The 21,102-nt window shown below is 52.8% G+C and overlaps 1 protein-coding gene across 1 annotated transcript in view; it reads left to right on the forward strand.

The window, feature by feature from the left end:
* SCN4A (sodium voltage-gated channel alpha subunit 4) overlaps positions 1–21,102 on the forward strand; it is a 78,073-nt gene that overhangs the window by 22,239 nt on the left and 34,732 nt on the right. Inside the window, exons 7-15 of the mRNA XM_038754263.1 lie at positions 934–997; positions 2,111–2,252; positions 3,052–3,274; positions 5,361–5,560; positions 6,277–6,414; positions 6,604–6,760; positions 10,907–11,145; positions 11,399–11,572; positions 15,295–15,651. Coding sequence (XP_038610191.1) covers positions 934–997; positions 2,111–2,252; positions 3,052–3,274; positions 5,361–5,560; positions 6,277–6,414; positions 6,604–6,760; positions 10,907–11,145; positions 11,399–11,572; positions 15,295–15,651 — 1,694 coding nt within the window. The remainder of the gene's footprint in view (positions 1–933; positions 998–2,110; positions 2,253–3,051; positions 3,275–5,360; positions 5,561–6,276; positions 6,415–6,603; positions 6,761–10,906; positions 11,146–11,398; positions 11,573–15,294; positions 15,652–21,102) is intronic.

The following is a 21,102-nucleotide window of genomic DNA, read 5'->3' on the forward strand; positions in this document are numbered from 1 at the left end:
CCAGATAATGGACATTGAAGTCAATAAGGAAAGATTAGTATTTCTGCTAGTAGAAGGAGAGGGCAGAGTTAAAGCAGATGTAGATGAATTTAAGGTGGAGGGTGTCTGGATTTCCGCTAGCACGGCTCTGCTGCTTGAGTACCAAAGTGGAGGGAGCAAACTGTGGAGGCGGTCCAGGGTGGTGGGGGTTTGAGGTATAAGAATGACTGAGGGATAGAGGAGGAGAGGCATTGAGTTAAGTGGAGACGGTAGTGTTCAGTGTGTAAATTTCTACATCAAGAGATAGGAGGTTGGGTTTGGAGACCAAATCAAATAGGCTTAGGTAGAGGGGGTTGAAAAAGACAGATTTACAGGATGGGGATGTGAGGGAGAGAAGGCAAGTGAGGAGTTTGTTGTTGACGAGTGGGACTTCAGAGCTGGTAAGATTCAAGATTTTTCAGTGACCAGGGATGAGTGTGTGTCCAAGTTGGTGAGTGGGTGAGGTGGGGTGGAGCAGGTTAGTAGAGCTGAGGAGTGAGAGGAAGTGGGTGGCTGAAGGGTCATCAAGAACGTCTAGGTATGTTGAAGTTCCCAAAGACAGCCCTCCTTTCCACCCAACCTCCAATCTCCTTGGCTGCTGAGCCCTCTCCCTGCATGCCTTCCCTAAACCCCCCTTTTCTATTCTCCCACTCCCTTCTGTGTCGCCCTGACTTCCTCCCTTTGTTCATCCCCCCTCCCAGCCCCACAGCACTTACATATATATCTGTAATTTATTTATTTATATTAATGTCTGTCTCCCCCTCCTCTAGACTGCAAGCTCGCTGGGGGCAGGGAATGTTTCTGTTTATTGTTGTATCATACTCTCCCATGCACTTAGTATAGTTCTCTGTCCACAGTAAGTGCTTAATAAATATGAGTGAATGAATGAGTGAATGTTTGCCTTTTGACTCCCAGGAAACTTCTACTTTCTGGAGGGATCCAATGATGCCTTGCTCTGCGGGAACAGCAGCGACGCTGGGTAAGTTGTGCCCCAGTGAAAGGTATGACTGGTGCCCTGGTAGAGGGTATGAGTGATGTTCCAGTGGAGGGTGTGAGTGATGTCCTGGTGGAGGCGGTGAGTGGTACCCCAGTGGAGGGGTGAGTGGTGCCTGGAGGGGGGGGGGAGTGGTGTCCTGGTGGAGGGTTGAGTGGTACCCACACAGGTTTCAAATAGGGTCCACACATCGCCCTCACTTCCCAGCCGATGGTGCCCACATAGTGCCCCCATGCGCTAACCACAGTGTTCACACAGTAATCACCTGGAGGTTCCAGTGCTCATTCAGGGTCCCGGTGGTTCCCTCAGTGCTCATGTGGTACCCATGGGGTTCATACAGTGCTCACATAGTGCTCACACAGAGCCCACAGGCTGCCCTCCTGCCCATATGGTATCCGTGGTCTTCACACTGCTCTCATAGTGTGCACGTCGGGGCCACAAGGTGTCAAGGGCTCACTGTATTCCCCAATGGCCCCACTCTGTGGTGGGACAGCAAGTGAGAGGTGACCCCCACTCCCAACCCCACCCTGAAATCTGAGACCAGACCCGCTGCAGATATTGTTCCTCTCTGGCTTGTCCTTCCTCCCTCTCCTCTTCTCCCCTCCCCCTCCCCCCTTCCCTTCCTTGCCTCTTTTCCTTCTGTCCTCCTGCTCTCATTCTGGGTTTCTCACTCTTGCCCCAGCAGGCTGCCCTTCCTTTTGCCAACACCTCTGCTTTCCTGGGCCTAACCAATCAATCAATGGTATTTATTGAGGGCTTACTGTATGCAGAGTATACAGAGTATATTCCCCCTTCTAGTCTGTGAGCCCTTTGTTGGGTAGGGACCATCTTTATATGTTGCCAACTTGTACTTCCCAACAGCTTAGTACAGTGCTCTGTGCGCAGTAAGCACTCCATAAATACGATTGAATGAATGAATGGATGAATGCAGAGCACTGTATTAAGGGTTTGGGAGAGTACAATCAACAGAGCCAGAAGACACATTCCCTGCCCTAACCCAGTCCTCTCCCCTCCGGCCTCCACTCTCCAACCTTCCCCCAGCCTCCTCCCCATGCCTCCGGCCGCCCACCCCACCTCAACTCTCCCCTCTGCCACTAGGCACTGCCCAGAGGGATATCTGTGCATGAAGGCGGGGAGGAACCCCAACTACGGCTACACCAGCTACGACACCTTCAGCTGGGCTTTCCTGGCGCTCTTTCGCCTGATGACGCAGGACTACTGGGAGAACCTCTTCCAGCTGGTACATTTGGGCTCCCACAATCCCCTACCTCTCTGGGATTGGTGGGGCCAGCTGTGGCTTCAAACACTCCCAGCCTGCCAGCCCTCTGGCCCTCCAGACTGGCAGAGAGGAGGGGTGTGCTGCCCAGAGCCTCTAGAGGATTTTCTCCCCAACCCCCAGCTGCTCCCAGCTGGACTAGTCCATGGATTAGGGCCTGGAGCCGTAGACCACTACTGGCTGGGCATTTTCTAGAACCGGACACTCATTGCTCCTTGCCCTCGGTCCCCAACTCCAGGACTCCTGCTCTCCAGTCCTGGAACTGAGGCTCTGCAGATCCTATCCTGTGACCCACAATCCACCCTCTCCCTCTGACTCTTTACCCACCTCACTGCCGATTTCCCACCTCTTTGGCTTTCCAGACCCGAGATCCTCTTCTCTGTACTATGTTTCCCTGTCTGCCAGCTGCTCACCCTCAACTTCTGCTCCCCCATGTGGGCCCTGCCCCCCTCAGCCAGCCCTGCCTCCAGTATCTAGAGAGAGCTGGGAAGAGCTCCTACCACTACCTGTACCGGGGAGTTGAGCAGGCCCTGAGGGAGCAGCATGGGGGGCTGCAGGGAGTACTAGGAGTCATAGGGAGCACTGAGGGGTCTGAAAGGAGTTCCATGGGAGGATCTAGGGAGCCTGGAGGCTATGGGAATCACTGTGGCGGGGATGTGGGAAAGATTGTAGGGTGTGGAAAGCACCATTGGGAGCTGTAGGGAACACTGAAGAGGCAGCAGGAAGTACCGGTGGGGGCTTCTGAGACTCTCCTGCTCTCCAGACCCTGCGAGCTGCTGGGAAAACCTACATGGTGTTCTTCGTGATCATCATCTTCCTTGGCTCCTTCTACCTCATCAATCTGATCCTGGCCGTGGTGGCCATGGCCTATGCAGAGCAAAATGACGCCACCCTGCTGGAGGAGCAGGAGAAGGAGGAGGAGTATCAGCAGCTCTTGGCCCAGCTGAAAAAGCACCAGGAAGAACAGGATAAATCAGTGAGTTCCTGTGGTGGGGACAGGCATTGGCCCACCCCCCGTCTGCCTGTACTGCCCATTCCTCTGTACTTGCAGGTTCCTCGAGTGCATCCCACCCCACAAACCCTGTCCCGTGCAGGGCTACAGCTGAGTTTGTGGACCACTGGGGCATGGACCACTGGGGCTGGGCCACCGGGCCCGGACCACCAGGGCTGGGTGGCGGGGGGCTGGACCAATGGAACTGGGTGACTGGGGCTGTATCACTGAGGCTGGACTACGGGGGCTCGGTGGTGAGGCTAGACTACTGGGGCTTGGTGGTAAGACTGGACCCCCGGGGCTGGGCAGAGGAGGCTGGAACACCGGGGCGGGGCAGCTGGGGCTGGACCCCTGAGATTGGCCTAATGTAGGTGGGTGGCTGGTGATGGACCACTGGGACTGGGTATCTGGAGCTGGACCATATGGGTCTGGGTGGCTGGGACTGGACCACTGGGACTGGGTCATTGGGGCTGGACCAAATGGTCTGGGTGGCTGGGGCTGGACCACTGGGACTGGGCAGCTTGGGCTGGACTACTGGGATTGGGCAGCTGAACTGGACAACTGGGACTGGGAGGCTGGGGCTGGACCACCAGGGCTGGACTACTGGGGATGGCTGATTGGGGCTGGGCCGGGACTGGACCACTGGGACTGGGAAACTGGGCTGGATGGCTGGGACTGGGTGGTTGGGGCTAAACCACTGGGGCTGGCCAGGACTGGGTGGCTGGGGCTGGACAACTGAGGACTAGGAGGTTGGAGTTGAACCACTGGGGCTGGGCAGCTAGAGCTGAACCACTGGGGCTGGAGCAAGATCACTGGAATTGGACTACTGGGACTGGGGAGCTGAGACTGGACCAGTGGGACTGGGCAGCTTGGGCAGGACCACAGGGTCTGGGTGACTGGGACTGGCCACCAGGGCTGGGTGGCTGGGGTGGACCAACTTGGATCTGGAGCTGGATCTGGACCACTGGGACTGGGCGGCTGGGACTGGACCACCAGGGCTGGACTCTTGGGTTGGGCAACTAGGACTGGACCACTGGGGCTTGGTGGCTGGAGTTGGACCATCAGGACTGGGTAGCTGGGCTGGACCACGGGGATTGGGTGGCTGGGGCTGACCCATTGCGACTGGGTGGCTGGAGCTGGACCACTGGGGTTGGATGGCTTTGGCTGGACCACTGGGACTGAGCAAACAGGGCTGCACCACTGGGGATAGATTACTCTGGCTGGGCGGCTGGGGCTGGACCTCTGGAGCTGATCGTCTGGGACTAGACCATTGGGTCTGGGCAGCTGGGGCTGTACCTCTGGGACTGGGTGGCTGGGGCTAGACCACTGGGATTGGGAGGCTGGGCTGGACCACCAGGGCTGGACTACTAAGGATGGGCATCTGGGGCTGGGTGTTGGGGGCTGAACCACTGGGCCTGGGAAGCTGGACCTGGGCCAGCTGGGACTAGTCCACTGGAACTGGGTAGTTGGGGCTGGCCACTGGGACTGGGAGACTGGGTCTGGACCAGTAAGGGTGGGACTACTGGGGATGGGCAACTGGGACTGGACATCTGGGGCTGGGAAGCTGGAGCTGGTCCACTGGGACTGGGTGGCTGTGGCTGAACCACTGGGCCTGGACAGCTGGAGTTAGGCCACTTGGACTGGGTAGCTGGGACTGGACCACTTGGACTGGGTGACTGGGGCTAGACCACTGGGCCTGGGAGGCTGGGGCTGGGCCACTGGGACTGGCTGGCTGGGGCTGAACCACTGAGGATGGGAGCTGGGGCTGTATCACTGAGACTGGCTGGCTGGGGCTGTATCACTGAGACAGTCCTCCTGGAGTTGGAGCCTCCTGGGGCTGGGTGGCTGAGACTGGATCACTGGGACTAGGCAGGTGGAGCTGGATCACTGGGGTTGGGTGGCTGGCGCTGGATGACTGGGACTGAGCAGCCACCAAGCCCCAGCTGCCTAGCCCTAGTAGTCTGTTCTCAGTGATCCAGCCCTAAACAACTAGTCCCAGTGGTCTAGCCTCAGACTCCCTGGGTCAGGCACTGGACCACTGGGACTGGCAAGCTAGGGCTGGAACAAATGGGTCTGGGCAGCTGGGGCCGGATCACGGGACTGGATATCTGGGGATGGACCACTGGGGCTGGGAAGCTGGAGCTGGGCCACCAGTACTGGGCTGCTGGGGCTGGGTGACTGGGACTGGGCCACTGTAGCTGAATCACTGGGACTAGGTAACTGGGGCTGCACCACCAAGGCTGGACTACTGGGGCTGGATGGCTGGGCTGAGCTGCGGTTTGTACCCTGAAGTATTTTTCTTATCTTGTGTCCAGCAGCTCCTGTCCTTTTCTCTGCCCTATCCTTTCCTGCCCTCCTGGGGCCTGCCATGGGCAGAGAGAAGTGATACTTCCATGCCTCACATCCTCCCCCTTGTCCATGGCCAGTCTGGGTTAGGGGCTGTGTAAGGGAAACTCTGTAGATTAGGAGTCTGGTAATAAAGGGTGGGGTTCGGTCCTCAAATATCAGCAGCCCAGGCCGGCAGGCCCACAGCCATGCCCCGGCCACTCCAAGCCATCCTGAGAAGGAGGCCCTGTGGCCATGATCTGGATGCACCCTTCCCCCCTTTCCAGCTCCAGGATGGACTGAGGGCTGGTCAGAGGGAAGGGGCAGTGTGGTCTAGTGGACTGACCACAGGCCTGGGAGTCAGAAGGACCTGGATTCTAATCCTGGCTTCTCCTCTTATCTGCTCTGGGACCTGGGCAAGTCACTTAACTTCTCTATGCCTCAGTTACCTAATCTATAAAATAGGGATTAAGACTATGAGCCCTTTATGGGACAGGGGCTATGTCCAACCTGATTAATTTTTATCTATCCTAGTGCTTAGTACAGTGCCTAGGACTTAGTAAGCACTTAACAAATACCGTAAAAAAGTGGAGGCTGGGATCCCAGCCAGGCGATGGGGTGGGGCCAGGCTCTGACTGGGGACCCTCTCCCCTCCCACTGTTCTCCTTACAGAACCAGATGCATGGGTCCAAGGGCAGCTCCCTGGGCAGCAGCGCTGTGGGGAAGAAGCTGGGTGCCGAGGCCACCCTGGAGAATGGAGATGGAGATCCAGCCCAGAGGAAAGACTGCAATGGGGGGCTGGAACAGGAGGTGTGTCCTGGGGATCTCCAGCTCCTCCTTGACAGTGGGAGCCTGGAGTCTACGCAGCAGCTGGGGTCTGAGAGCTGGGGCTGGGGGCTGCTCTGGGTCCTGGCCCCCAGCCCCGCCCTGGTCTCCATCCCTTCCCCTACCGGGCCCCAGCCTGCGAGGATGCCTGCTCTGTTGGTCTCTGTTCCGCAGCCCTCTGAGAGCCTCTTCGTACCCGATCTCTCCCTGCAGGCAAAGGCTCCTGGGGGGCAGGACCAGCTCCCCCTGAGTGCCCAGAGCCCTCCAGAGGCACCTGGTACCCAGAAGCAGAGCAACAGCACTGACAGCGGCATCTCTGACGCCATGGAAGGTACCAGCCGCGATGGTTGGGCTGCTGTGGTGGCCACCGCCATCGTCAGCACTGGGCATGTGCCCATGGGCTGGAGTCTTGGCCCTCTCACCAGCCCCCATGGAGCCCCACACCCTGCCTGCCCTAGGCTCGGCTGGCTCTCCCAGCGACAGCTCTGGGGGACAGGGTGACTTGGGCTCCCGGCCTCTGGGACACCGGTAATTTAATCTCAGCCCCGAGAAACAGCTGCGGCAAATATAGTCACCCCGCTGCCCGGCCGAGGGGGTGAGAGGGCGGGGGGCAGGCCATGGGCCGGGAGCACTGGGGAAGAGACTTCAGCTGGGTTGTGGCATGAACGCCTCTGGTCTCGCTCCCTGTGGGTACTTGGGCCTAGTTCCCAGTGGCTCCCAGCAGTAACAGCCTCATATCCCTCCCCAGCCCCAGCACAGGCACCCAGGCTGGGCTCAGCCTTTGCCACTTGGGGCCTGGGATTTCAGCCTGGCAGAAAGCGGGGTCCGGGCCGGGGGGCTGGAGGGTGGGAGAGGCTTCCCAAGATCAGGACTGAGTTCAAACCAGCAGCCGGCACATCCTGAAACTGGAGCTGGTCCCGGCCTCCAGGGCCCTGGGCCTTGGCCAAACTCCACTGGAAGGAAAGAGAGAAACAAGGCCCGGGCTGGAGCATGAACTTGGGGCGAGGGATGCCTGGGACCCAGCTGCCCCCACAGCCCCCAAATGAAGCTGAGGATCCAGGTGCTGCTGTCAGCTCCCAGCACAGACCCCCTCTCCACCCTAGCAGCACTCTGAGCTGGGGCAGGGCTGGGACAAGGGGCAGGGACAGGGGCCGGGCCAGGACAGAGACTGACTCCTTCTGGAGGCCAACAGGTAGAGAAAGTTTTTCAAAGCCACAGATCACTCTAAGGTGCCCAGGCCATATCAAAGGGAAGGGTTGCAGGGTCCGGGGGATGAACAGCACCAAGCAACCAGCCAACCAACCAGTCAGTCAATCATCAATCAATCAATGGTATTTACCGAGGAACTCCTGAATGCAGCGCACTGAGCTGAGCATTGTGGAGAGAACAACAGAAGCAAGGCAGCCTGCCTCAAGGAGATCACAGTTTAGTGGGGAAAGCAGACAGACAGACAGAAAGGGGAGTAGCATGGCATAATGGATAGAGCATGGGCCTGGAAGTTAGGAGGTCATGGGTTCTAATCCTGGTTTTGCCACTTGTCTGCTGTGTGACCTTGAGACTGGGAACCCCACGTGGGAGGGGGCTGTTTCCAACCCAGTTTACTTGTTTCTGCCCCAGCGCTTAGTATAGTGCTTGACACACAGGCATTTATCAAATAACCCAATTATAGAGAAGCAGTGTGTCTTAGTGGATAGAACACGAGCCTGGGGGTCAGAAAGACCTGGGTTCTAATCTCAGCTCTGCCACATGTCTCCTGTGTGACCTTGGTAAGTCACTTAAGTTCTCTGGGCCTCAGTTGCCTCCTCTGCAAAATGGGGATTAAGACTGTGAGCCCCACATGGGACAGGGACTGTGTCCAACCTGATTAACTTGTACCTCCCCCAGTACTTAGAACAATACTTGGCACATAGTAAGTGCTCAAGTGCCATAACAATAATTATTATTATTAAATGATATACAGATTGTGGAAGCAGAAGGAAGACCAGGGATATAAAAGGAAGTGGCAAAAATATTACAACTATACTACATATGTACAAACATTTATATAAATGTATATAATTGTCCATATTCAGGAAGACACCACTGATGATGAACTTCACCTTTTTAGCATGAGTGGCTGAAAAGGCCAATGCTTGATCAAATGTATTAGGATGAAATAGCTGAGTAATTTTATGTATTCATAAACTAATATACGTAGTGCTAAGGGTGGGGTTGTTTGATGCAACTGGGATGTTGGGAATTTATCGGGGAAGGTTTCCTGGAGGAGACGAGGTCTTAGGAGGACTTTGAAGATGATGAGAGCTGAGGTCTGGTGCATTTGGTTTGGGAGGGAGTTTTAGGTTGGGGGACTAGAGTGAATGAGAGGATGGAGACAGGAGAGTCCAGAGTGAGGTACAGTTAGAAGGTGAGAGCAAGCTGGGCAGTTTTGGGTGAAGAGAGCGGATATGTAAGATGAGCAGAGCTGATGGACTGCCTGGAGGAGGTGAGGGAAGCCATTAGAGGTTTGCGAAAAGTGGAGAGATGTTGGATGAGCAATCAAAGCTTCTGGAAGGTAATCCAGGAAGCAATGGAGGGAGAAGAAGCTGGAAGCAGGGAGACCAGTGATGAAGCTGATACACTAGCCTAGCTGTGATCTGATGAGATGTGGATCAGAGAAGTCGCTGTTTGGGTGGAGGGGAAGGGGCAGATCTGGGAAACGTTATCTAGGAAGGACTGGCAGGATTTGGCAGTTGAATGAACATATGAGCGGAAAGACAGTGAGGAGTCGAGGATGACATGGAGGTGTCAAGCTTCTGGTATGGGGAGGGCCGTGGTGTTTCCTAGCTGAGATGGGAGAGTTGGGAGGAGGATTGAGTTGAGGAGGGAAGATGAGAAGTTCAGCTGATTTCTTGGGAAAGGGAGAGATGGTTTGGTGGGTTGATTGACAGCCAGCTCGCAGGGGAGCTGGAGATTGGTTTCCCTAGCCACAGGACTCTGGAGGGCTCCTAGGCCACACTGCTCACAAAGAACCATGACCACACTGCTCATACAAAGGACTATGACCACACTAATTACACAAAAGACCATGTCCACACTGTAGTCACAAAGGACCATGACCATACTGCTCACACAGTGGACCGCAACTACACGACTCATACAAAGGACCATGCCCACACTGCCCAAATGAAGGACCATGGCCACACTGCAAACACAGAGAAGCACTGCTCACACAAAGAACCATGTCCACACAAAGGACCACAACCACGCCGCTCATACAAAGGACCATGACCACACTGCTCATACAAAAGGAGCATGAGCATGACCATACTGCAAACATATAAAGCACTGCTCTCACAAAAGACCATGAATACAATGTAAACACAAAGAAACATTGCTCATACAAAGGACCGTGACCACACCACAAACACAAAGAAGCACTGCTCACACAAAGGACAATGAGCACACTGCAAACACAAAGAAGCACTGTTCACACAAAGGACCATGACCACGCTGCTCATATAAAGGACCATTACAACACTGCAAACACAAAGAAGCATTGATCACATAAAGAACCATAGAGAAGCAGCATGGCTTAGTGGAAAGAGCACGGTCTTGGGAGTCAGAGGTTATGGGTTCTAATCCCAGCTCCACCACTTATCAGCTGTGTGACTTTGGGCCAGCCACTTAACTTCTCTGTGCCTCAGTTACCTCATCTATAAAATGGGGATTGATTATAAGCCCTACATGGAACAACCTGATTACTTTGTATTTACTCCAGTGCTTAGAGCAGTGCTTGGCACATAGTAAGCGCTTAACAAATACCGTTATTATTATTATTATTATTGTTAACCATGACCGCATTGCTCACACAAAGGACTGTAACCAAATTACTTACATAAAGGACCACTACTCATGCAAAGGAACATGACCCTTTCTGTGCCCTCTGCTGTTTTCACTCTTGCCTCCTTGTTTCACCATCCTCTTGGAGCCTTCACTCAGTCTGGATCACAACACGCCAGGCTAGTCTGCCTGTGCCAAGTGACTCCTGGGCTTTGGCCAAGCTGCTGGCTTACAGTGGTAGGGAACCATCCCCCACTTCCCACCTCCTAGGTGCCCCAATTTCCTGTGTCCCAACCAGTTCACTATCTCAGTTTCCACACAGCAGACAGGATGACCTATCAGGGCACTTGTCCACTGCCTTGGGGATCCGGGGAAACTGTTGGCATTGGTCTGGCTATCTGGGCAGATCCCACCCCAGCCTCCCTCCCTGGTTGGATGGAGGTGATGATGATGGTGCTTTTGTGGGTAGGGGAGATCCTCGGGCGGGGGTGGGCACGCAATCCAGTATCACACAGGGGAGTGGGTGGCTTCCCCACCCCCTTTTCCTCTGCCCCACTCTGCCCTACCTCCCTCTCTCCCTCCTTCCTTCTGTCCATCCTCCCCAAGGAGTCTGCCCTAGGCAGATTTGGCCCATGCTGGCCCGTGTCTCTTGGTGCAGAGCTGGAAGAGGCCCACCAGAAGTGCCCGCCCTGGTGGTACCGCTGTGCGCACACCCTGTTGGTGTGGAACTGCTGTGGGCCTTGGGTGCGGCTGAAGCGGCTGGTGCGGCTCATCGTCATGGACCCCTTCGTGGACCTGGGTATCACCATCTGCATTGTCCTCAACACCCTGTTCATGGCCATGGAGCACTACCCCATGACTGCCCACTTTGAGAACATGCTGACCGTTGGTAACCTGGTAGGCCCGGGGGTGGGGCCCGTAGAGGCAGGTGGGCAGGAGAGAACAGGGAATGAGGGGGTTGGGCAGGGCAGGAAGGGGCACACTGAGGAGGGGAATTTGGTGGTAGGGGAGGCTGGAGAGGAACAGCCTTCCCCAGCCCATCATCCCCGCCTTGGCCCCCGGTGCCCTCATCTGTGCCTGGGAGCTGGGAGGTGGTCCCATGTGGGCAGGGGAGGCCAGTCCGCCCCTGACGGGGCCGCTGCTTGCCCAGGTGTTCACCGGGATCTTCACAGCCGAGATGGTCCTGAAGCTGGTGGCCCTGGACCCGTACGAGTACTTCCAACAGGGCTGGAACGTCTTTGACAGCATCATCGTCACACTCAGCCTGGTGGAGCTGGGCCTGGCCGATGTGCAGGGCCTCTCCGTGCTCCGCTCCTTCCGCCTGGTGGGTCCGGGTGGGGGTGCTGGGCGGGAGCGGGCTCGGAGTGGGGTAGCAGGGATGGTGGTGGGAGCCGGCCCGGGGAAAGAAGGGGGTGGAAGCGAGGAAGAGGGGCTGGAGTAGGATCAGGGTCGGGGAGGGGAATGAGAGCAAGAATAGCGGAGGGGGGGACCAGAAGTGGGGGACGGGATCTGTGGACCGGCTCAGCTGTGGAGCCTGAGGCACAAAGGGTTCCCACCACGGTGGGCACCAAAGCCTTGGGGTTGGGGAGGGCCCATGGAGCAGGGCCAAATGAGTGTGTGTCTGTGATTGAGTGACACAAGCGTCCTCGGTTGTGGGAGAGCCTAATCCCTGTGACTTGGGCCAGCGATTGTCTCTTGGGATACCAACCCAATTTGCTTGTATCTACCCCAATGCTTAGTACAGTGCCTGGCACATAGTAAGCGCTTAACAAATACCGCAATTATTATTACTATTATGCATGAGCAGATGGTTTGGAGTCAGTAAGTGTGTGCAGGTAACTGAGTTTCTTAATGCCATGGAAACTGCCCTCTCTAAGGTCACCCACGACCTCCTTCTTTCCAAACCTAATGGCCTCTACTCCATCCTAATCTTCCTTGACCTCTCAGCTGCCTTTGACATTGTAGACCACCCTCTTCTCCTGGAAACATTAACCAGCCTTGGCTTCACTGACACTGTCTTCTACTGGTTCTCCTTCTGTCTCCTGGACAGCCCATTCTCAGTCTCTTTCACAGGCTATTGCTCTGCCTTCCACCCTCTATCTGTGGGAGGCCCTCAAGGCTCAGTTCTGGGTCCCCTTCTGTTTTCCTGTTCTCCTTTGGAGAACACTTTCAATACCACGGCTTCAACTACCGTCTCAACTCCTGTGATTCCCAAACTTATATCTCCAGCTGTGACCTCTCTCCTTCTCTGCAGTCTCACATTTCCTCCTGCCATCAGGACAGCTCTACTTGGAGATCCCACCAACACCACAAACTTAATGTGTCCAAAGCTCCTCATCTTCCCATACGAACCCCGAACTCTCCTAGATTTTCCCATCATTGTAGAAATGGCCATCTTCTCTGTCTCACAAGCCTTAACATTATCTTCTATTCATCACTCTTGTTGAATCTGACTATTCAGTCTGTCACCAAATTCTGTTGGTTCTACCTTCTCAGCATCTCTAGAATCTGCCCTTTCTTTCCTATTCAAACTCCTTCTACACTGATCCAAACATTTATTTCCTACCTTGACTGCCTCCTCGCTGATCTTCCTGCCTCCTGTCTCTCTCCTCTCCAGTCCATATTTCACTCTACTACCTAGATCATTTTTCTTAAAAAAAAAATCAGTGCATCTCTCCCCACTCTTCAAAAACATCCAGTGGTGGCCCATCTACCTCCATATCAAACAGAAACTCCTCTCCCATTCCAACTTAATCTGGCTGATCTCCAACAACCCAAACTTCACACTCCACTCCTCTAATACCAACCTACTTTTGGTACCTTTGGAACCTTTGATCTCATCTATCTCCCTGGTGATCCGTTGTCCACATCCTCCTTGGGCCTGGAACTCACTCCCCCTTTATATATGACAGACGACCAATCTCCCCACCTTCAAAAACCTCCTAAAATCACATCTCTTCCAGGAGGCCTTTCCAGGTTAATCTCTCATCTTCCCTTCTATGTCACCTATGCACTTGGCTCTGTACCCCTTAAGCACTAGTTATTCACTGCACTTCCAGCCCCACAGCACATATGTACATATCTTTTTACTTTGCCATTTCCCCTATCTGTAATTTATTTGAATATATGTTTCCCCCTGTAGACTGTAAGCTCCTAGTGGGCAGGGATCTAATCATTCAACTCAATTGTAGTGTACTCTCCCAAATGCTTATTACAGTGCTCTACACGTAAGTGCTCAATAGATATCTTCATTTGATCGATTGATTGATCGATGTTTGGAATGTTAAAATGTGTGGTGGGTGAAAATGAGTGGGCAAGGGAATGTCTGTGAAAGCATCTTCTCTTCATCCCTCATGTGCCCTGGACAGCCCTGTGTCCACTGTAAATATTTTTATGGTATTTGTTAAGCATTTACTATGTGCCAAGCACTACACTAAGCACTGGGATAGGTACAAGATAATTGGATTGGACAGAGTCCCAGTCCCATGTAGTGCTCACAATCCTAATCTCCACTTTACAGATGAAGTAACTGAGGCACAAAGAAGCAAAGTGACTTGCCCAAGGTCACACAGCAGACAAGTGACAGAGCTGGGGTTAGAGCCCAGGTCTTCTGACTCTCAGGCCTGGGCTCTTCCACTAGGCCACACTGCTTTTCAGAGTTCATTTTGAAGAGTGTGTGTTTGTGTTTGTGTGTGTGTGCGTGTGCACATGAATGCGAATATGTATGGAAAAGTGTGTGTGAGAGCATGTGTGTGGATGTGTGGGTGAGAGATCTTGTGGATGTGTGAGAGAGGGAGCTGGAGAAGGAAGGAGTGAGAGAGATCCTCTGAGGCTTGGCAAAGGCACTGAGGGAGCTCTGGCTCCTGTGAAGATACAGCCGGTGGGCTCCTGAGTGAGGTTGCTTGTGGAGAGGGGACAATGCTGGGGAGAGTCTGGGCTTCCTGGGCTAGGGTTGGGATAGGAAAGTAGAGCTTTGGGGTTCAGGTTTTTAATTCATCACAGGAATTGCAGTATTATTAGAGTTAGTGCTCACTGGGTGCTGAACTAAGGGCTAAGAGCCCGCCATTCATTCATTCATTCAATCATATTTGTTTAGTGCTTGCTGCGTGCCAAAGCATTTTATTAGCCACTTGTAAGAGTACAGTACAATAATAAATGGACACATTCCCTACCCACAAAGAGCTCACAGTCTAGAAGAGGAGATAGGTGTTAACAGACCTCACCATCTAAGAGGGAAGGGGAGTGGATAGATTATAGCCATTTTACAGATGAGGAAACTGAGGCCCAGAGAGGTTAAGTCACTGGTAGCCGCTGGCAGAGCCAGGATTAGAACTTAGGTCCGTTGTCTTCCAGTCCTGTGCTTTTTCCACTAGGGCTCACTGCCTCCCTACAGCTAAAGAAGCAGATGTTCAGATTTTGGGAAACACACTAATTTAGGTCAAACAGAGCTATTGTTTAGGGTTGGGGTTCGTCAGTGGCTGGGGTTCATCAAGGGTTGGGGTTACGATCAGAGCTGTGAGGCAGTGAGAGGGTGAGGTTTGGCGTTGTGGTAATGGCTAAGGTTAGTGAGGTGTGATTGGAGCTCAGGCTAGGACAGGGGTTAGGGTTAGACTTTGTATGTTCTCCTTTGAGGTTGGGCCCTGCCCCGCTGGAAGAACGCAGCCCCACCCCCCACATCCCTGCAGCCACTGCTGCAAACCCAGGGCAGCTTTTCATGCTTCTTCCTCTTCCCTCCCTCCTCCATTTTCCTTCATCCCTCTTCCCTTCTATCCTCTCTTCTCCATCTACCATCCTCTCTCTTCCCTCTTCTATATCTCCCTCCCTTCTCCCTCTTCATATCTCTCTCCTCCCTCTTCCCTTCTCTTTCCTCTCCCCATTTTCCCTCCTCCCTCTTCCCTCCTTTCCTTGTTCCTCCAATTTCCCTTCCCCTCTCCCCTCTCAACTCCATTTCCCTTCTTCCCTCCTTCATTTCCTCTCTCCGCCATCTACCCTTCTCTTTCCTCCCTCCCGCCACCCCCTCACCCCCTATACCTGCCTCCTGTACAGATGCGCGTGTTCAAGCTGGCCAAATCGTGGCCGACACTGAACATGTTGATCAAGATCATCGGGAACTCGGTGGGAGCACTGGGGAACCTGACGCTGGTGCTGGCCATCATCGTCTTCATCTTCGCTGTGGTCGGCATGCAGCTGTTCGGCAAGAGCTACAAGGAGTGTGTGTGCAAGATTGCTGCCGACTGCAGCCTGCCGCGCTGGCACATGCACGACTTCTTCCACTCCTTCCTCATCGTCTTTCGCATCTTGTGTGGCGAGTGGATCGAAACCATGTGGGACTGCATGGAGGTGGCTGGCCAGGCCATGTGCCTCACCGTCTTCCTCATGGTCATGGTCATCGGCAACCTGGTGGTAAGGGGCCACGGCCGCAGGGTGGCATGGGGGTCCTCGGGCTAGTCCGGACTGGCTCCTTCTGGCTTTGGGCTGCTCTCCGCACACGTCCCAACTGAGTATGCTCCACAAAGCCCCTCCTCACCCCTCCTCTCCCCCTTCCCCATCGTGGACAATCCCTCCCTTTCGTGGCCCACCCCCACTTCCCACTGGCCTGATCTCAAGGTGCCCACATCAGCCAAGACCCAGAAGTCCCGAATCCATGAGCCTGCTGGGCAGGGTGGGCAGGGATGGGGTGGGGTAGAGAAGAAGAGGCCAGAGCCAGGACAGGGCAAGGCAGAGCAAGTCAGGACGTGGAAGGGCAGGACTGGGCTGGTCAGGGCAGAGCTAGGCAGGGCAAGAGGCTTGGACACACAATCCCAGTGTCACTTCAGTGGCACAGAGACCTACCAGCTGCCCTCAACAGGATGGCAAAATGGCTAGATGGCAGATGGGCGAGTTCATTGAGGAGAAGCCCTGGGCAGGGCTGGGGTGGGTCAGCCCTGCATAGGGGAGAGCAGATGGCGGGAGCTGGTGGGGGTCTCTGAAGGTGCTTGTTCCTGGGAATTGTTCTGAGAGAGAGAGAGAGAGAGAGAGAGAGAGAGAGAGAGAGAGAGAGAGAGAGTGTGTGTGTGTGTGTGTGTAGTAGTAGTAGGATCATCATCAATGGTATTTATTGAGCACTTACTATGCTCAGAGCACTATACTAACCACTTGGGAGAGTACAATACAACAGAGTTGGCAGTCACGTTCCCTGACAATATTGAGTTTACAATCTAGAGGAGCGGATAAATGATTTCTGCCTTGTATTTTATTTCAGTGTCTGTCTCCGGGCTGGACTGTAAGCTCCTTGAAGGCAGGAGCCATGTCTGCTAACTCTATTGTCCTTTCCTAAATGTGTAGTACAGTGCTCTGAGCACAGCAGGCACTCAGTAAACACTATGGACTCCTGATACGGAGTCAATATCATGGCTGTAAGGGAGACCAGGCTGCCTGATGAAGACCAGCTGGAAGAAGTCTTCACCTTCTTTTGGCGAGTTCTTCCCACTTCAGAGTGTCTATCAGATAGCTTTAATTTTGGGCCTCGCAGAGCTACCTGGAGGCATCAGGGACTGTCTGGAGCTGCTCTGCCTAGCCCTGACACTAAAGTGCTCTGTCACCTTAGGATCCCATGATGAGGAACTTGAGGTGAAGAACGCTGCTTTAAAGATTAAGGCAAAATCATTGCAGGAGGAACAGTGTCCTGTCAACTAATTTAAATGGAAGGTTGCAGGGCCACAGTTGGAAGTGATAGCCACAGAAGGAGGAAAGTCCTTGGGCCTCTTGGGATTGGCAAGATCAGCACCAGTGGCCTTCTTTTTCTGAATGAGTGCACCAAACACCACAGCCCAGTCTCAGATACCATCTTTCAGCCGGCCGGCAAAAGGAACACCTCTCTGGAGGCTTCCCCGATCTAAACAGTGGCATCTTATTGCTTACATCCCAATGTGGCAGAGGGACTTCAAAGACATTCAGGTCCCAGCAGAATGTTGGAATGTTGGACTGGGCAACCATTTAATACCCTCCAAGCTCATGCTGTCCTTAGAACCGCTGCTCCCCAGACAGGCCTCCAAACACCTGGATGTTAAGCTCCTGGAGAATGAAGACATCTGCAAGTAGCATCTGGCACCCTGATGAAGGAAGAAAATCGAACTTCAGAGAGCAACATGAGCAGCGAATGGGCATTTCTCAGTGATGCTGGAAGCAGCGTGGCCTAGCAGAAAGAGCCCGGACTGAGGAGTCAGAAGACTTGGCTGCTAATCCTGGCTCTGCCACTTTCCTGCTGTGCGATCTTGGGAAGTCACTTCACTTCCCTGCACCTCAGTCTCCTCATCTGTAAAATGGGGATTAAGACTGTGAGCCCTACGTGGGACAGGGACTGTGTTCAACCTGATTATCTTGTCTCTACCCCAGCTCTTAGTACCGTGTTTGGCACATAGTAAGTGCTTTATAAATATTATTATTATTCCAAGAGGAAGCACCAAGACTGGTTTTGTGAGAATGACTTGGAAATGAAAGACTTGCACACTGCATGCTGCAAAGAATCTATTGCACCAGCAACATCTGGCAACACCTGAGAAGTGAGGCAGAAGAGAGGCTTCCAGAAACCTATGTTGCAACCTGCAAACCAAATTAAGGAACATAATAATAATAATAATAATGGCATTTATTAAGCACTTACTATGTGCAAAGCACTGTTCTAAGCACTGGGGAGGTTACAAGGTGATCAGGTTGTCCCACGGGGGGCTCGCAGTCTTAATCCCCATTTTACAGATGAGGGAACTGAGGCCCAGAGAAGTAAAGTGACTTGCCCAAAGTCACACAGCTGACAATTGGCAGAGCCAGGATTTGAACCCATGACCTCTGAATCCAAAGCCCGGGCTCCTTTCCACTGAGCCACGCTGCTTCTCATGTACATGGCAGGTGATAGGATGCCAAAGTGGAAGAGATGCAGGGCTAATGAAACCAAAAAACTTGTAGGACTTCACCAAAGACATTCTATGGCCTTGTCCAGGACATGACCAGCTCTGAAGCTGACTGTGGGCAGGTATCGAGGCTGCCATTCATTCATTCATTCAGTTGTATTTATTGAGCACTTACAGAGCACCGTACTAAGTGCTTGGGAGAGTACAATATAGCAATAAACAGACACATTCCCTTTCCACAATGAGCTTACAGTCTAGCAGGGAAGACAGACCTGCTTATATTATATTAATATAAATAAATGTGTTGTACTCTCCCAACACTTAGTACAGTGCTTAGCACACAGTGAGCACTCAATAAATACCATCGACGCTGATGATGATGATGACGAAGAGGGGTCCAGTGTCACTGCATACAAGGAAGGAACCCTAAAAAGATGGCAAGAACGTTTCAACACTCTCTTCAAACTGCTTCCCCTATTGAAGATGAGTCTTGGCCGAACATAGAGGAGCAGTGTGGACTAATGGATAGAACACAGGACTGAGAGTCAAAGGACCTGGGTTCTAATCCTGACTCCACCACTTGTCTGCTGTGTGATGTCGGGAAAGTCACTTAACTTTTTTGTGCTTCAGTTATCTCATCTGTAAAATGGGGAGTAAGACTATGAGCCCTATGTGGGATAAGGACTGTGTCCAACCCGATCATGTTGTACTGACCCCAGTTCTTAGTAGAGTGTCCTGTGCATATTAAGTGTTTAACAGTTACCATAAAAACAACAACAATAAAAAAAACCATACAAAGCCTCCAAACAGGTGAAGACAAGGACCTTGTGTACCAACTATTAGACAAATCAGCACAGCATCTGGCCCTGCTGAGATCTTTGGACACAGAGGGAACATTCTGCTTAAGCAGCTGCACAAACTCTTCTTCAACAGATGGATAGTAAGGAATTGCCACGAGTTCTCGAAGATGCCACTATCATCCCCATCTTCAAGAAGAGAGGTGAAAGATCAGAGCATGGCAGTGACCAAGATGTCTTATTATATTCCACTGTCAGCAAGATTCTAGAAGAATTCCTGAATTGGCTCCTAAAGAATATCCTGGATTGGATACTCCTGGGGTGAAAATAATAATTAAGGTATTTGTTCAGTGCTTATTACATGTCAAGCACTGCTCTAAGCACTGGGTTAGATGCAAGTTAATCAGGCTGGGCACAGTCCTTGTCCCACAAGGGGCTCAGAATCTAAATAGGAGGGAGAACAGGTATTTTAACCCCATTTTACGGATAAAGGAAACTGAGGCACAGAGAAGTTAAGTGACTTGTCCAGGATCACACAGCAGGTGCGTGGCAGAGCTGGAATCACCTACTTGAGGTCACAGAGGAGCAGAACAATGACGATCTTTTCTGTGTGTCAGATGGCAGACACAGGAGAAATGCACGGCCAGCTGTGCCATCAGGCCATCAGGCCTTCTGCTCAGTTTTCATAGACCTTATCCAACCATCTCATCCATTCAGCAGATCTGGGCTCTGGAAACTTCTAAGCAAATTTGGCTGCCCTGAAAAATTTGTCAAGATTCCAAGACTGCTTCGTGATGGCACAGCTAGGTTGGGTTGAGAGCCAATGGTGCCCTGTCTGAGTCATCCCCCTCTGCCAGGGGAGCAAAGCTGGGATGCAGAGTGGTGGTGGGCCCGGTCCTGGTCACTTGTTCTCTGCAGACAGGCTGGAGGGAGCAACCAGTGACCTGGATGCAAATGTAGAAAAAGCTATCACCCCTGTGGGAGACTTTCATCTCAGTAGACGACAAGCATCATCCAAAGTCAGCATGGCCTAGTGGAAAGAGCATGGGCCTGGAGTCAGAGGACCTGGGTTCTAATCCTGACTCTGCTACTTGTCTGCTGTGTGACCTTGGACAAGTCACTTCACTTCTCTGAACCTCACTTACCTCATCTGTCAGATCAATCAATCAATCATATTTATTGAACGCTTACTGTGTGCAGAGCACTCTCCTTAGTGCTTGGGAGAGTACAATACAATAATATATCAGACAAATTCTCTGCCCACAAAAAGCTTACAGTCCAGAGGAGGAGACAGACATTAATTTAAATAAACAAATTACTGGTGGGTACATAAGTGCTGTGGGGCCGGGAGTGGGGGATGAAGAAAGGGAGTAAGTCCGATGCAGAAGGGAGTGGAAGAAAAGGGAAAGAGGGCTTAATCAGGGAAGGCTTTTGGAGGAGATGAGTCTTCAGTAAGGCTTTGAAGTAGCGGGGGCGTCATTGTTTGTTGGATATGAATAGGGAGGGTGTTCCAGACCAGAGGCAGGAAGTGGGTGAGAGGTTGGCGGCAAGATAGACAAGATCAAAGTACAGTGAGTAGGTTGGCATTAGAGGAGTGAAGTGTGCAGGCTGGATTGTAGTAGGAGAGTAGCGAGGTGAGGTAGGAGGGGGCATCTCAAGATGATTGAGAGCTGGAGTGAGATTTCCTCCAGCAGCTCTCTGTAGCTCATGGACAAGAGTGACAGAAGCATACTGAGGAAGTGATCTAGTGCTGTTTTTAGTGGTACGAGAGTGATGAAGGGATAGGGGAGCAAGTGAGTTGAGTTCAGTAGAAAGGGTGGTGTTGAGAGCATCAGTTTCATCATCAATGGAAGATAGTTTGGGTGTGGAGGCTAAATGGGGCATGATGAGTTGAGAAAATTGGATAGGGTCAAAATATTGGAGGTCTCTTTGGGGGAACAGCACAGATTTGTGGCGTGGAAGGGTATGGGAGAGAAGACAAGTAAGGAAGTTGTCAGAAAGATTTCAGAATTGGTGAGGGTAGAGATTGTGCAGTAGCTAGAGAGGATGAGATTGTGTCCAAGTTGGTGAGTGGGAGAGCTGGGGTGGGGCAGGAGGCCAGTGGAGTTGAGGAGTGATAGAAAGTAGGCAGTGGAAGGGTTGTCAGGAACATCTATGTGAATATTGAAGTC

This window comes from Tachyglossus aculeatus, chromosome 11 (assembly GCF_015852505.1).
Source record: "Tachyglossus aculeatus isolate mTacAcu1 chromosome 11, mTacAcu1.pri, whole genome shotgun sequence".
Classification (NCBI taxonomy): Eukaryota; Metazoa; Chordata; class Mammalia; order Monotremata; family Tachyglossidae; genus Tachyglossus; species Tachyglossus aculeatus.